The sequence below is a fragment of the Phaethon lepturus genome, unplaced genomic scaffold (assembly GCF_000687285.1).
Source record: "Phaethon lepturus isolate BGI_N335 unplaced genomic scaffold, ASM68728v1 scaffold18740, whole genome shotgun sequence".
Taxonomy (NCBI): Eukaryota; Metazoa; Chordata; class Aves; order Phaethontiformes; family Phaethontidae; genus Phaethon; species Phaethon lepturus.
Genome location: NW_010511394.1, coordinates 1 through 16,936, shown reverse-complemented (window position 1 = coordinate 16,936; position 16,936 = coordinate 1). Strand labels below are relative to the sequence as shown.

Genomic DNA, 16,936 nt, shown 5'->3' with positions numbered 1-16,936 from the left:
TCCCTACACTTAAGTTCATAACAAAACCTGTACTGACTAAAGGATGTGCGCTCATTAGTATAACCAAGCAGAAAAGTGGCAAATTCCTTTCATAAATAAATCACTGGCTCTCAGCTGCTCGATGACTTATCCCTAGAAAAGCCTATGATATTGAGTATCTTGAGTCCAAACCGACAGTCATTCACGCGTGCAAAATAACTGGCTTTTATTTGGTTCCTTCAGAAATCAGAAAAAAGATTTAATCCCTTCCATACAAATCACAAAGGAAAAATTTAAGACAATTTACTTACCTAAGGATTTCTTTCCGAGTGAAGAACGTGCAATCCTGTTAAAAAAACAAAATGTGTTATTGTACTATAGAAATATTGAAAACAACTGCAAAGAATTATTTTTCAACCTTTTAGAAGGAAACTCAGATCTGGCAGAAAAACATTAAAGACGCTATTTGTGTACCATCTGCTTTTGACTCAGAAAGCAATATACGTTATAAAATACCTGAAATACCCTAAGGGCAGAGATATCAGTAAAAAAAATAAAATACTGCTAGTGTGAAACTTCAAGAGAAAAAAAACCAGCTTGCTGAAATACTTCTCCACTGTGGAATGACCAGATGAGAAACAAGATTAAATCAAAAAAGGTACAGGCCAAAATCATTCAATAAATGGATCTAAAAGCTATAAATAACAAATAGATGAAGAAAACCATCTTCTAAGTTGGAGTACTCCTCTATTACAGACAACTGATTTAATAATAAAAGTAATGTCCTTATTCATTAGTTATTAACTTTTTGCTAACAATTACTTTGCACCGTGGTCACTTCGGCGAAGGCTGCAAACTCCTCTGTGTTAGGAACACAGACAAAAGCACAGCCCCTGCTCCAAAAAGCAGGCAAACTATTCTGCTTTCCCTGTGGTATCACAGAATTTGAAATAACTTACTAGAATGGGAAGTAGAGCTAGCTGAACATGAAAGAAGATTTTGCAAGCATTCACTTGCGTTCTTGAATGGCTCTGTGGTGGCACTGCATTTACGCTAGTTTAATTCCCTCTTTATGAACATCTGCGCTTTTCTAGAAGAATTCACACACTTCACAAAAGAACCACAATATGAGTAGTGAAATAGTTTGCATTTCACTTATTTCTACATCAGTCACAAAACAAGTTATATTTTCAGGTGCTGTGAGGAACCATAATAATCAGTCCCATTCCATTAACAAGAAATATCCCCTAATCCCCACTATCTTATCCAATTACACATTTAGAGAAAATTCTGCCCTGCATTCAAAACTAGAAACACTCGGGGCCATGAAATATTGGATGATCAGTTTAGAACATTGTTCAGGTCATTAATTCAGAGAATATGCATCTTCTTGTCTTAGAGCTAGTGGCTGAGGGTATATACACGGTGAACAATCAAACCACAAAATTCTTCCTGCTTATCCACCTCTCACAGGCCCATGTGATATGGCAAGGCATTTGTATAAGATCTCAGCTCTTAGTATTCTTCCTCCTTTAATGTAAACACATTTAAAATAGATCATATTTTTAAATCAGCTAGTGACACGATAGCAACATCAGACTTGGTAAGTCATACTTAAGAGTACGTATGACTAGCACAACTCCCCCAGTCCTGCTTCTTCAGTGAACTAGTGAAAATGCATTTCTTTCCCAAGCTAAGAATCATTCTGGCTAAATGCCTGCTTCTTCCAAGAAGGGGCAAAGCAAATGATCACAGCTAGCTCAAGCAGTCAAACAGCTTGTCTCGGGTAACCAGGTACGCTACCAGTCCTGCATGGTATCAATTATTGAGCTTGCTTGCTCTCCTCCATATAAAGTGGCAGGAACAGCAGCTCTTCCTTTAGTGTATTGTGTAGCAGAATAGTGTTACAAGGCGCAATAGGAAGGACCTTGTGAGCTGCTGACACTGATGTCACATCGTCTGGAACTGCACAAAGTGAAATAGGAGCCAGCTGGTTAAGTCTTCATTAATTCCAGCACATTCAACACTTACGGTCAAACTGCCACTTACAGGATGCTTCATTTACTAGCAAAAGGCAGGTGCAATCTCACATATAACTGTAACACCCTCAGCAGCAATCATCCCATAATTAATAGGCTTGAGAAAACAGCAGATACTATAACTTAACTAGAAAGCCACCAAGAATTGATATGCAAATGGAGATAAAGATGAAAAAGAAAAATTAACCTTTACCCTCCAGAAATAATGCAAAAATTACAGTGGCAGACACATTAAGAGGTCAGGTCAAACTTTTTCATTGAAGGTCCAAATAATAATGACTATTTTTTTAATGTGAGTCACCTCACATTTTTGACAAACAGTATTGTCTGCCTTTTTTTTAATCAAACAAAATTTTTACTAATATAATCTAAGAGCCACTGATATTGAAAACCTTTATTATAAAAGTAGTTGCAAATATCTGCTTGACTACTCTTACCAACAGCAGTATTCCAATCATGCCTGCCATTACATGGAATTGTGTGTCAGCGATAAGAGGTGTCAAAAAAATTTACAGTGTTTCACAGACCACTTGCAGAGATCTTAAAGCTACTCACGGTCAGAGCACCACAAATTAATTGTGACCTGGCCGGTACTTTTGATCCACAGCAAGATCATACACACCACTTAAGAAATGCTTTACCATTAAGAAGCCTGCCTGGTCTCAAATGGCAAATGTAAAATCCATGGCTTCAAGCTATCTCTGAAACGAAAGTCCAGCCACCTCTCTCTTGTTTCTCTCAGCTGCTTATTTCTTTATTTGGACTTCACACCGATGAGTAGCATAACTGCATCAGAGAACTCTCAAGGAAGGGACTAATGTGTTTGGAAACTAACCTAGCAAAAATGGATTCATTTCCAGCTTGGATCACTTCCTTTTAGTGGCTTAGAATATAGCATCGGTAGTGCTGGTACAAGAGAGGAAGATAAAACAAGTATCTATTGACGGCAGGAAAGAGGTGCAGGACTGCCTTTTTCTTTTTTTTGAAAGCACAGCCCTGAGTTGGGTTAAAGTCACGACGGAACAGGGTCTAAGTAACATAATTACATTTTTATAGTTGCTGGAACTCCAGCAACTTAATTCCAATTTAATTAAAGACCTTTGGCCAGAGAAACATGGAGGTGAATCATCCAGTTTTCTTCTGGCTACTTCATTCATACAGAAAATGCACAATGGTGGACAATAAACAGTAAACCAAAATGTTACATCAACTCACTCACAAGGAAAAGTGAAGTGTGTCCTGGAAAGCCTTTGTCATTTATGCATATGATGACATTCATCTTCCTTCAAGCCAGAGATATCATGGAACACATGGTATCTATTATGTGGACTGTATTTGAGTTTATTACAAACTTAAAAAGCAACCTGCCTATTCTCTCTGGACACTAAAGCCACTGGGAGTCCTGCTAGAAAAGCAAACACTAAATACTGAACAAATAAATGTTACCAGAGTTTTCATAATTCTTAACAGACAACTTCTGGCAAGATTTTATCCTGAGAATCATTGCTTTTATTTCTAACGCTACACAATGGCCTGAAAAACTGCAGCTAACAGGAGGTCCCTTGTGGGTTTTATGTTATTTAGAATAGAGGCTTGGCCTTGAAAGGTCACCTACTCCAGCCCCTAAGAAAATATACACTCCTTTTCTAAGATCAACTGTCCCACTCGGTCTGTCCTTGTGCCCTTAATAATCAAGTTAATTAGAAGTCTGACAAAGGATCACTGATGGTTTTTTGGAGGGAAGATACCACTTAAACCTGCAATTATCCGCTTAACTTCCTTATGTCTAGAAAAGTGAATAAAAGAAAGCAAACAAAATATCCCATTGATTTAGATAGGATCATTATCTTGCATAATGGGACTTGGTTCTCAAATTTAGCATTTGGGTGGCTTAACTGGTTCTTAAAATATTTTGCAGAGAAAAAGAGTCAGCCAGCTGATGTATTTAGGTTCCATGGGTGGCTCTGCTCTCGGCTGGTAGGGTGACTTTCTGCAAGGTGCTCAACGTTGCTTGTGAAGTAGGGTTAATGGTCTCTGCTCTTAAAATTTACTTTACGGAAGAGCAGAATGTACAGGCTGTCAGAATTTTATTCTTTAATTTCCTATGTCAGGTGAATGCAGGCTTAGGATAAAACAGGAACAGACTGAAATATGGCAGTCCACTACCTTTTTCCACTAGTCTGTACGACAAACTCCTACACTGACTTGAAGAAAAAATAGGAATAGAGATAACTGTGCTGAGAATGCTGATACTGAACTTTACGTAAAGTGTACATACAGTGTGTAACATGAGGTATGGCTCCAAAATCAGAACACATGTAATTTGTTCTGTTGGATGTATTGCCAATACCAGAGCACAGTACGCAGTTTATGAATGGCAGAGTCCATTGAATAACAGATTATCACTTACCACTTTCAGAAGCAAGTATCACTGTCCATAAAGCACAGATTTAAAATGAAACTAATTCCACATAGATAAGCAAAACACTTCTCTACAGGAAAGAGGAAAAACTAGAGAAAGGAAGAACAGAATGAAAGAATAGCAATGCTTGAGTATGCAAAGCTGCTGTGAAATAATATTTCTTAAACCCATTGAATGCATATTTCTCCTCTAAAACAATACATATATAATTCTGCTTTTTATACATGTATTTTCATAAAGGCAGGTTTATTCTGATCTTGCAACAGCTCCACTGGAAAGCTTTATAAATAAGGAATGAATATAAAAAAGTCTTAGCAATACAAAATCATTCCAAATTAGAAGAACAGCCTCAAACAAAAGCCAGCAAGCCACAGATAAAATAAACCAATGACTAACAAGAATTTTTACAATATCCTCAAGGCAGGATAGATTAGATCCATATAACTATCTTACTGAGCAGCTTTTTAAAATGACACTTACTGAATGCTGCAACATTTGCAATATTAGTATTTCAAACAAATTATTTCAGAGGTTTCATTTTTTAAATCACAAATTATGCTTTGTACTGTGCCAAAAGTACACAATGTGTAAGAATATTTAATCAAAACACCACGTTCAAACATCACCCTACGAAGTAATCAGAAAGGTGCTGGATAGAAGCAAATGAAGTTTCCTATCAGATCCATTATTAATTCTATTCTGGAAACATTTACAAATGCAATACTTTTATTCTAGTTGCCATACCACTAAGACTGGTGTAGAGTAGTGCAAGACTGAGTCAGCAAGATAGTTATCTATTTTCATCACTGTAAATATATAAAGAGTTACTGGAAGTCAATGAGACTAGCACCAGTCTTTTAAGTTGCATAGCTGTGCAAGTACTTGAGTGAATCCAGATTTAAACACTAAAGAAAAAAAATAGCCTGTCAGAGTCAGTATCTGCATTAATAATAGTGTCAGTGTATGAACTTGAACTTCTATCTTAAAAAATGCTGGTTGCATCACAATGTCAATGGAGATTTTAACATCCAGGCTATCTTTAGTTGTCATCATATATATTTTAGAACTACAACCAGAACAACTAAAACATCCACTGAGTTTCAGGAGGAAATATCTGCAGCTGTAAGAACCAGTTTATGTATCTATACTGCAACATGGGAGCAAACACAGCTAGACATTAGCAAGGACTGAGTAAGAACCAAACTGTCAACAAATGCAGTTTGCTCAATCTATATATGAACCAAATAGATAGGTGAAACCAGAATCTGACAAAGACCTTGTTCCATTGTTATGCTACTTAAATTTGCACATTAACAGCAACACTCTATCAAACTGAAAAGTACTTTTTACAGAAGACCCTGGAGAACCTGTGACGCATACACTTTTTGTATTCTTGCAAAGGGTTCATTTTCATCAAAGATCCTGATTAAGTCAAGCACAGCTTTTTAAATCAAAAGATAGCTCGATGACCTAGCTTCATTTGATAAATGGCACTTCTTGACAGATCATAATGTAATTGGTTTCATCTGGTTTTGCATAATTCTCATGAAATATAGTTGAATCCCACTTTGACTAGAATTTTAATAAATGGAAAAGTTAGCTCTGTAATAGAATTCTTGTGTAAAAGCAGCAAGTCATTATGTCATATTACTATCTTTTATTGCAATATTGCCTAGAATACAGCCAGAATAAACATCAGTTTGTCTTGAGGCTGCATTAAATAATGTAAATAACCCCATTAATGAACAAATTAAAAACCTTAAATGGCTTGCAAGAAAAACAGTAATATCTGATATAAAATATTTGTGCCCTATATTCTCTATTCTATTAGGAAAATAGTTAGAACCAAATTTGTATCAAACTGAGACCACTTATTCAAGTAACCCCAGAAAAGGCAATGAGATTGACTGAGCAGTGGAGCAGTTTGTCCATACCCCAAGCACAGCCTCTATGCATTCCCTGCTCAGGGTAATAGTTTCTCAGCGAGACATGCAGTGCACCGAGGCCAGTATACAGCTCTGATACCGCTTTATTGTCTGCCTTCATTTTCCATCACTCTGAGCATCTTAATACAACACTCAAAAAAAATCCTAAAATTCCTGTTCGTTTTATTTTCTCATTATGACACTTGACCTCCAAAATCTGTAAACAACTTTTAAAAGTTTAATTTTAACACGCTCTTTGATTGCAATGAAATGCATCTTTCTTGCTGATTAATACTTACTTTCTCCGTAACCAGACCTTGTTTAGGTTTTGCATTTTATGTAAAAAAAACCCAAACCCACCAACAAATAAAAAAAAAATCCACAAAAAAGCCCCCAAACAGTCAAGTACTCTACGGGCATAAGAAAGAGAAATCCCCAGTAGAATTCTGTTTCTTACAAGGCTAACTTTTTAAATTAGGTGAATCTCAGTGAGGAAACCACCGTTTGCAAAAGCCTAATTTCCAAAACATTTCACTAAGCTCATGAAAATTTAAAGAACTGCCAACCAGAACACTATCTTAATGACAGGTGATATGATAAGGTGTTAGGTGATTTGCAGCTTTCCAGTCTTTCTTTAGTTAATTTGCTTCTACCTATTCCAAGCATAAAAAGCTCTAAGAGGTTTGATGTTACCAAGTCCTTTATGCATCTCTTTTGCAAACAGTTTCAAATGGTCACCCATCATCAGTCTTAATGAAGAGTATTTAAAACACTGGTCTATTAAAAACATTGAGGTCATCTTGTGGGTGATCAGATTTATAGTTATTTCATTGAAATGTAAAAGTTCTGCTAAAAAGTGACTTCAATATGACAGTTTATATGCAAAAAAAATCATACATGGGCATTTCAGAAAGTTTTAAACAAATCAAATAAGGTTATTTTATTTCATTAATGTCATATTAATGATATGAGGTTCATGTATGCTAGCCCTTCAAGCAGGTGATTTTTCTGCAGCTTAATCTTTACGCAAAAAAATAAAAGCCTGAAAACTAACGCCACTTACATAGGGTTTTACCATACATTAAGCACATTAACTTCTCACTTTTCCATCTTGCTTTTACCTATCAGAAGTATCTCGTATGGAAAAGGGACTTAAAACATGATGTATTAAAAAAAAAAAGATTTCACTACTAAAGCAGCATTCAGGTGCTGAAAGCTCAGAGCAATTTGTGTTAAAGACAAAAACTGTGGAAGTTACAAACATATAATACAATGGCCAGAAATATATTCAAATAAAGACGTTTTAAGTCTAACCGTGAGAGGAGTGAGGTTTTGAACAGTCTGCTAATAGCAACTGTGGGGAATTGACTCTTTTGCTTCTGCCATACTGACACTACGGACTCTGTAACCCTGGGTATTACTGTAAGTAGAGTACAGTACCAACTCATACAAATTCACAAGAGGTTGCCTAGCTCTCTTTTTGGGGGAAAAAAAAAAGGATTAATCAAAAATCCATTTTAAAAGCAGTTTATGTGTTTATGTCTGGCTATACACTGGTGTACAGATGTGCACAACTGACTGTTGCGAAGTGGACCTTGGTGCACAGTGTTTTACTTCGGTCCAGTGTTCAGAGGACCTGGCAACCCAACTGCTGTTTCAAGAAATTAAAAACCTGCCTTTTAAAAATTATGGAACCATTGCCCCATTCTCCCCTTTTCTGTTCTGAAGGAATTCCACAAATGAGAAAAGGCCAGACAAGACTGCAAACTCCAAGCCAAACAGCTCTGTCTGTATTACAGCTACTGCATAGTCCCCCAGAACGCAGTGGAGAGGCAAGAGCTCTCTGTGCAGACGGCTACAGCAGTAACCCTGGGATTTCTATGTTCAAAAGATCCAGGTGGTATGCAATAATTAATGGATCACAGGCAAATCACTATCAAAATAAGGATTTTTATCTGATTGTTCACAGCACAAGGCTAGTATTTCTTCATGACCAATTCTGGAGGTTAGTTATTGTCCTGAAACTTGTTATTTTTATTGTATTTACCATACATAACAAGTACTATTACTAGTCAAAAATTATCTAGCACTATACTAATAAACTACAAGTTCGTCTGTAACAGAGAAATCCCATAGGCTGACTCAGTCCACTGGGTCTAACTCCTGCCAGGCTTTGAGATCAATTACCCAGCATTACGAAAGGCAGGGGCTGCAAAAGCCATTAGAGAAAGGCAATTTCTACATGAAGAGTAGTGAATTAGGGATGACATTTCAGCTCTTGCATTTGCCAGTTTGTGTCAAGAAGATAACATTAATTACATTTGGATTTTGGTTTTTTTCACTGCAGTTGGGCTCTGTTCTGTGTTCACCTCTGTTGTTAGTAGAAAGACATACACTGCTGTTGCATGGATCTTTGATTTCCCTCTTGCCTATTCAGCAGGGATCTAAAAGAGTCTTTTTGGATCTTAAGAGTACTAAGTGTAAGACCACTAACTTAGACTAATATATAACGGTAACAGACTGTCGGTGAGGGTGATATGTGTGACAAAGTGGGAATTAAAGCAGCTCCATTTTCACATTTCTACAATGACAAAAAAAGACTAGGAATTTAATAAGAACATTTAGTTTATGCCTTGTTTTCAGCATGGGATAACATTTTAAAGCATTTTAGCATATATCCCTAGGCTGACTCTGTGGCTAAATATCTACACTTGTGAAAAGTCCATGTTAGCAGTAACTTCAAAGAAAATTAGTATTTAAAATCATAGTTTCTACTTCAAGGGCTTGAGTCAAAGGTCCTGAAGGTAAAAAGCAAGTTAGTTACTTGCGTGTGCATTGGATCTGTCCCTTGGTTATCACGAGATAAACTAAATCTTTATCTCCTTTGCTGTTAATTCTGTCTGTTTATTGCTTCATGCAAGAGAGTGATGCAGCCAGCCCCGCCTGCATCTTGTAATAGTCAGCTGCCTCCTTCTTCAGCATAATTCCATTCAATATATTGTCTCCCTATTTTCAGAAACTTGTTCAAGATGCCCACTGTGCAGACAGCTTCCTGGAATCCATTTCAGTAAGATTTGCAGTGTTCTGAGACGTGACTGAAAACTGGAAATTATTATTTTGTTACCCTATTGAAAAGTCAGTTGATAGAATGTGAAGTAAATAAAGAAGTGCCAATAGGCTATCCCTGGACATAAAATACATACTACTTCTGTTAAGGTAAGAAACTGCCATCTAGGAGTGGATGCAAGCATAACGATACCTGCTTTGGAATTACATTAAGTGTATTTCTATGACTTATCCTTAGGAAAAGCGAAATTAGACAAGACTGCCCCCCCCCCCCTTGACAGCAAAGGCATCAGGGAGAGAAGAAGATGTTATTGCTACACTTCCTTCTTTACTAAACACTCAATAGAAAGATTCTACTGAAAACTTCCATTGTCAAATGAGTCAGAGTCTTTATCCTGCTTCCTAGTCCAGACATCAAGGATTTGACTGTTTTCCATGGATACAGAAAAGGGAACTAAACTGAGTATATTCAACAACCCAGCCTTAGAATACTATTACAATTGCTGGAAGGAAGAGTAGAATACAGGCATGCAGGCTACAAAGGAAGTTTTCATTTACATTTGGAAAAAAACACTCCCCAACACAAAGAAAAACCACAAACATATTAAGTTTACTCCTTTCCTTCCCCTAATGCAAACGAAGACATCTTACCTGGTATGCATCTAGCTGTTCATCAGTAAATATCGTTTGCTTATTACCCATCTTAAATGAGGAATTCTTCCCCTATGCAAATGCATCCCATTAGAAGTAGCTGGATTCCTCTGTATTGTAGGCATTTAGAGCACGTATACTCCGTGAACGTGCTGAAAAAATCCCAAAGCCTGCATTGAACTGGTTTTGACTGTATCTATCCAATGAGGAAGGATGCAGTACTGGGAAATCTTTGCACAGGCTCGACTTGAATGTGCCGGGAAGGAAAGCGTTAAAATCACAGGCAGGTGTCGCCCAGAAACAGTGATGGCATTCTCTCCCTTTTCCAGCTGCTTTTCTAAGAGGCATACAGGGCTTTTATAACATTAAAACCGAGTAGCCAGTACTAGAAGAAATCGGCTCTCTACTGCCTCGGGCTCTCACTCGCTTGTTCACTCTGTGACTTCAGGGTGCTCCTGCTCGGCACCTTCACGTTTTAGAGCAGCTTTGCGTCACCCGATGGCGCTCGGTAGCGCAGTCGTATTACACACACGCAGAGGGAGCGCAAATCTAGTAATTAGAAAAATGGATTACCAGAGCAAACGTTTCTGCAGCTGGTCTCCCCACAGGTAAAAGCTCATCCTAGTCAGCGCTTGCATCTGACCCGTACCATGCCGCCGATGTTAAATACAGCTGGATGGAGGCTCAGAGTGTCCACAGCGTCCCCACATCATCACAGGTGCCGGCGGGGGCTCCGCAGTAAACGCTTATGTCCACACAGTGGCTCCAACCAGCCCTGGCCATCCAGGATGTGAGTTCACTATCAGCGGTGCCAAAACCCCCAGGTATACCAGTGAATATTCCTTCTCACATTAAATCAGTCTAAAAAAAAAAGTCAGGAAGATTCAAGTCGTTTAATCAGACGGTAATCTGACTCCGCCTCAAGCAAGCACAGCTGTAAAGAAAAAAGTTAACACTGCCTAAAGCAAAGAAAGTACCACTAGAGGGCTCACAGTGTATTCTCAAGTAATACAACCTTATTTCCCTATTTCTGGGAAAATTAAAAAAAAGAGCACGTAAGAGATGCTCACAGACAAAATGAATACACTCAAACCAACCGATATTCTCTAACACCTGCAGAAGGATAAGCTCATATAACAAGAGTAGGAAGGAGGCTGAGTGAGAAAGGATGGGAACAGGGAGGAAAGACCTATTATAATTCTATGGATAACTTTCTTCGGATTGCTTACTTCCCATTTGTGCACACAGGAACGGGAGAAGGTTTATAAATATTTCATAAAATTCCTACCTTCTTTACCTACAGCTCTGCCCATGGTCATTATTTCCTCAGCAAGTTATCACATTTAATAAAAACACCTGGAGAATTATCTTGTGCTTTTTCCTACAGCTTCTAATGAACCTGACCTGGTAACAGCAGTGGTTGATAACAGAAGTTCAATTTACCTTGGCATATAACAAGAAAGAACAAACATTTAACAATAATACTGAAAGTAAAGATATTGTATACATAATAAAACTGGATTCCACCAATAGAATACATTGCAGCACAGTTTCAAAATAAGAAAGAAGCAGCTATAATAATAAGGACAATACAAACTCTGAATGACCTACCATCAGATCAAGAATGAAGCAAGCGTCTATTCAAGTGTCAGACAGTTGAATCAACTGTTTGTTAAATGGCCAAACTGACCTCTGTGCTTTTAGCCAGTAGTGTTGTGGGGTTCTTTTCTTTTCTGCAAGGTACAATGGCATTGGATTGTTATGTTCAAAAAGATTGTCCACAGGCAAATCAGAAAGTAAAGAAGAAAAAAACCGCCAAAATCTGCAAAATATAGTATTTCTTTTTATTAAAAATTTCTTTTAACACACTTTTTGTGAAGCAGAAAACAACCCATAAGGGCCCCTTGAGATTAAGAACTTTGACAGTTCTGAAAGTTCTTACACATCCTCAACTCTGGATGAGCTTGACCATTGGCTTTACTGGTTATGCATGTAATTAAGCATGTTTCCTATCTATGACTTGGTGCTACTGAAATGCCAGAGCTAGCAGCTGTTCTCACTCAGACCAGACCAATGCACCGTCAACTGATTTGCATGAAATAGCTCACCTTTCACAGCCACCTAATTCAAGCTGCCTGCCTATGCAAATCACACTAAATATAAATGGCCAAATTATGTTTAATGTCATTATATGTTCTATGTTATGCTTGTGTTCTATGTCATTATATTAGTGAACTGACACCAGGGGTGCATTGGGCTCCGTATCTTTTAATTTTGTGATTCTCTATACTTAACAGTATCACTACAGTGAAAAGACTGACCTCTGATTTCTTCATTTTTAACCTGCTTTTATCTTCCTGGCTGTTTGGTCTCGCTGTATCCTAGATGATACACATATCAAATAGTCTCTAGCCTTAGAATCAAAATAAAAAGCAGAAGGCCTAAATGGAAAGCACCAACTAGATAAGACTTACTTGTGGTTACAAAGTAAGCCAGAGGGAGAGTTCCTGAGGTTCACAGACATATTCCTGTTTATGCCTTGGGGCCTGGCTTTCCACTCTTCTCTTGCATATCAGAAATGCTTTGGTTTCACGCTAATGTAAAGAAATTACACAGAAAAACTGGTATGGATAAGAGTTCATTACTTTAAAAGAAAGACTGAACTTACCAAGGGAACAGCACTCGCTGAGTATATGGACAGAAAATAAACTGTTTCTTCAATTCTTCTTTCCATACTCCGAAGAGTATTTTGATTATTAAATAAAATTAAAATGCGCAGATTTTTTAAAAGAGGATTCAAACACTGATTGTTGAGGGTTCCACTATACCAGCTAGTTCTTCTCAAGCATGCTATAGTGGTACTTATGTTTCACTGCATAACTATCTTGCTATACTAGCTGGGTAAAACTTAAGGTGATACAATGCACAAACTCTTTTTGATTCCTCCTACCTGTTCGTATGTATCAACGATCAGATAATTTTCCAGTTTGCTCTTTTTCACTTCTTTTATCTGTATATATCAAAGATTAGTTTAACATGCCAGTTGGGTGTTAAGCAATACTTACTCCCAGCACAAGCTACTGCAACAAATCAATACTTTTCTATGTACACAGCCAGATCTGACCTTAATGTCACCAGTACCAACCTTGCAGCACACTTGACTGTATTTCAGTTTCTCTAAACTGTTTGCCAAACCAAGTGATTTTAAGCTATTTAGTAACACATAGCACATATCTTGCAAACAGTTGCAAATAACGTTTACTAAGTAGTGTAAGTATATATACAATAGTCTTACACTGGCCATTATACCCAAGAACATGGTTAAGTAACCACAGTTCACCTGCTTTAAAAGTTTAATTCTTGGAGCAAAAAAATATATTATCAACCATGTATACCAGATTTAATATTTTATAGCAAGATGACTGTCAGCTGCAATAGCTTAACACCCATCTAAGGCTGCAATTTGACCCCAGCTGCAGGGACATGTTCCCACAGCCAGAGCTCAGGGAATGGGACAAATCATGCTAGCACCCCTGATCACCTTCAGTGCACAGTCTCCTGCTCTGAACTGTTGCTAGCCATGGCTGCTAGACCAGGTGACTTTGCTCTGATTTATTAGTAGAGGTGTAAGTTTAATAACCTCTGACAGACAGGTCATACTACCTTAAATTGCCTCTGTAAATCATGCAGTGAGAATCTGACTGTGGTTGAAGTATGAAAGCTCTTATTCCTCAAAGGAAGATCAAGATACTTTGAACAGAGACCATTTTACCTGTTAAGGAGAGGATCCACACAGAGTTTTGACAATCAAGTTGCACATCTACTGCCTTCACTGCTCGAGTTGGTTTGCTCCAACTTTGAGTTTTCATATATAGCCATAATCAAAAGTTATCCTTTTCGTTGGGGGGAAAAAAAACCTGCAGGGTTTCATGCCCATCACACCAAGTATTCCAACAATTTCTCTCCCACACAGACTGATTCCTTGCAGATCAGCTCTTCATAAAGATCCACTCTGTTAGTAAAAAGAACAGCTTTGATCTAGAAGGGCTGCCTGTACATTTATTCTGTTGCTACTTTCTATGAGTTGTTAGGGCCCCCTTCTGCTGCAAGTGTAACTAACAATAATCACTATTTGCAACGATTACAAGGGAAGAGTTCTATTCTCCACTATAGAAATTCCCCAAGTCTTTGGGGCTTGTTTTATTTACTTGAAAGCTATTCACAATCCTGTTTGCTCACAGGTAAATGAGGAATAATAATGTTCATCTACAGTAGATTCTGTGGAGATAAAATAATTAAAATGCTTGTAAGTCCCTTAAATGAAAAATGCTACAGAGCTACAAAACATTACCATTGTAATATGCTTCACCAACGGTCACAACTTGCCTCTTATTTAATAGTTATGGGAAACTATAATGAAAAAATGAGCTGTAAATACACAGTTACAAAACAGAAGTCCTAAAATAAGTGAAAAATGATGGTTTGATGCTACTGCAGTAGATGGGAAAAATAGCTTTTCCAACACATGACCAATAAGATGCTTATATCCCACTAAATGTGCTAGCCTATAAGAAAATGCTCCATGGGACCGAATCCTGTCTTATGAATGAATAAATAGAACTTGAGAAAGATGCAATACTCACAGCCCTCAAACCAATGAAAGATGCTGACTATCTGACTAAATGCACTTGTTATGATGAGCAAGAATTTTCGGTAGAGGTTTTAATGCTAAAGAAAACAAACAGAAAGGAAAACCTTATGCCAAATTTGTTGGTTTTATGATCTTATCTTTCTAGCTTAATAAAATACACTATCTTGGAGGATGAAGGTTTCTGACTGCATTTCATTAAACCTAATTTATCCATAATAAATCAAATTAAAATGACCTTTTTTTTTTTTTTTAAGATAGTTTGCAGAAGACAGTGCTTTACCTCAGGGACAAAATAATAATCCAAAATTAATCACTTCCTAAGCAGACTACATTTAATATCATAAATTTCCTCACAGGGACTGTCAATATAGCAATCACTAGGGGAAAGAAACTACTGCTATCTCTCTATAGGCATCTCTTTCCTAGGCAAAATAACTACTAATGGTTTTATTACAGTGTTGTTTAGTCCTTCTCAGAACACGTCCAAACCAATCACTGTTAATGGCCTCTTATTGTAGTACTATTATGGTAACACCTATAAGACACAGATCAGAAACCTGTTGTAATAGCTGTTGAAAAAATACGTAAAAAAGAATTTCTCCCCTCCCCTAAATTTACAATCAAAGTGTAAACCCAGAGGTACATGCAGATACAGTCACAAAACACAAGAAAACGTGAATATACTAATCAGCACATACTCAACTTCACACTCATGGAGTCCTTTGGTAAGCATCATGGCAAAAACCACAACAAATATAAAGAAAGAAGTAAAACGGATGTATACATCTCATGGGAAGCTGTAGAGTAAAAACATTAAAAATTCAGCTAGTACATCCTAGAAACATCATAGGTCAATCCGAGATGGCGGCAAGCCTCAATTTACAAAAGGAGAGGGGGAAAAAAAGAACAGGACATAGAAGCTGTGGAAAGTAAAGATGGCACAACAAAAGAGCCGATATGTACAAAGTATGATCAAGCTTTGAACCAAGAAAATTACTTTGCAGAAACGTTTAGAACAGATGTCTGCAAGGCCAATTTGAATTTTGAAGACTAACACGAAAAAACAGCAGTAGTTACCAGAAGAAAATCAGTATCAAGAAAATTCTGCACACCTGCCATCACAGACAACATCTGAGAGACTATTCTCGGTTCAAAGCATTATCAAAAATAAAACATACACACAGTAGGCTGTTTCAGGAGAGGAAAAATTGTGAGTACCTCTGGTGCCCTGTCATGGAAAACAAAAAAAAGGGCAAGTGATCCCCAGAAAATAGGGACTACTAACGTTGTGCAATTCTAAGAATTTCTACTTACTCACGCTTTCAAGACAAGAGCAAAGTGAACACACAGTCTTAGGCCCGAGTTTTCAAGCCCATACGTGACAGAGGTACGTAAATGGAAAGGCCGCAAAAACTGGCACCAAATTATACTGAGACAGAACTTTTTATGTCACCAAAAAAAGTATAAGAAACGAAAGGCAGTTTTGGTGTTCTTTTAAGTTGTCTTTTGAGTTTAAACATTCAGGATATATTAGACTCATATTTTACATCACTCTTTGCAACTACTGAGTTTAGAAATTCAGTCTTGATTTTGTATCAAAGCTGAGAGTTTAATTTATTCCTAAACTGTTTGAATTGACAGCGAAACAGTCAACATAAACTGACTGAACACAATTGCCAGCGATAGCAACATTGTTCTTTAGCCAGCAGAGCCTACCATATAATGAGTGTCTCTGCATCACTCTTTCGCTATGCAGATCGCACAGAAGATGGAAGTATTCACTACTTCACAGGTAGGAAAATCTTTTAAAAGTCAGATGCAGTAGTTACTCCCAGCGGTCTGAGCTCAAACTGCCCTAGCTCTAGCTTGGCGCTTTACTCTCAAAAACATCCCACCCTTAAGCATGGAGAAGAATAAGCACTTCTTAACTGCTTTAGGCGGGACTTTAAGATAGCTGCCTCAGCTCTTATTTACTGTAACTGCAGCGTGTTGTCTCCCTTGCCACATGCTGCTCGGCAAGGGACAGGCCACAACATGGGGCCTCCCGCAGCACAGCCTAAGCAGACTCCTACAGCTGACACACAGTATCATCAACACTTTAAAAAATAATGAGACAAACACCTCAAAAATTAAGGCAAATAAAAATTTTAAATTGTCCCTATTTCAACAGCTTTGGGTTTTGACAGTTTGAAGGGCATGGGTG

The 16,936-nt window shown here is 37.6% G+C and overlaps 1 protein-coding gene across 1 annotated transcript in view; it reads right to left on the bottom strand.

The window, feature by feature from the left end:
• CIB2 (calcium and integrin binding family member 2) overlaps positions 1-10,133 on the bottom strand; it is a 44,930-nt gene extending 34,797 nt beyond the window's left edge. Inside the window, exons 1-2 of the mRNA XM_010283910.1 lie at positions 10,083-10,133; positions 291-325 (exon numbers count right to left, since the gene is read on the bottom strand). Of these exons, the coding sequence (XP_010282212.1) occupies positions 291-325; positions 10,083-10,133 (86 nt within the window). The remainder of the gene's footprint in view (positions 1-290; positions 326-10,082) is intronic.
• Positions 10,134-16,936: the final 6,803 nt, after the last annotated feature.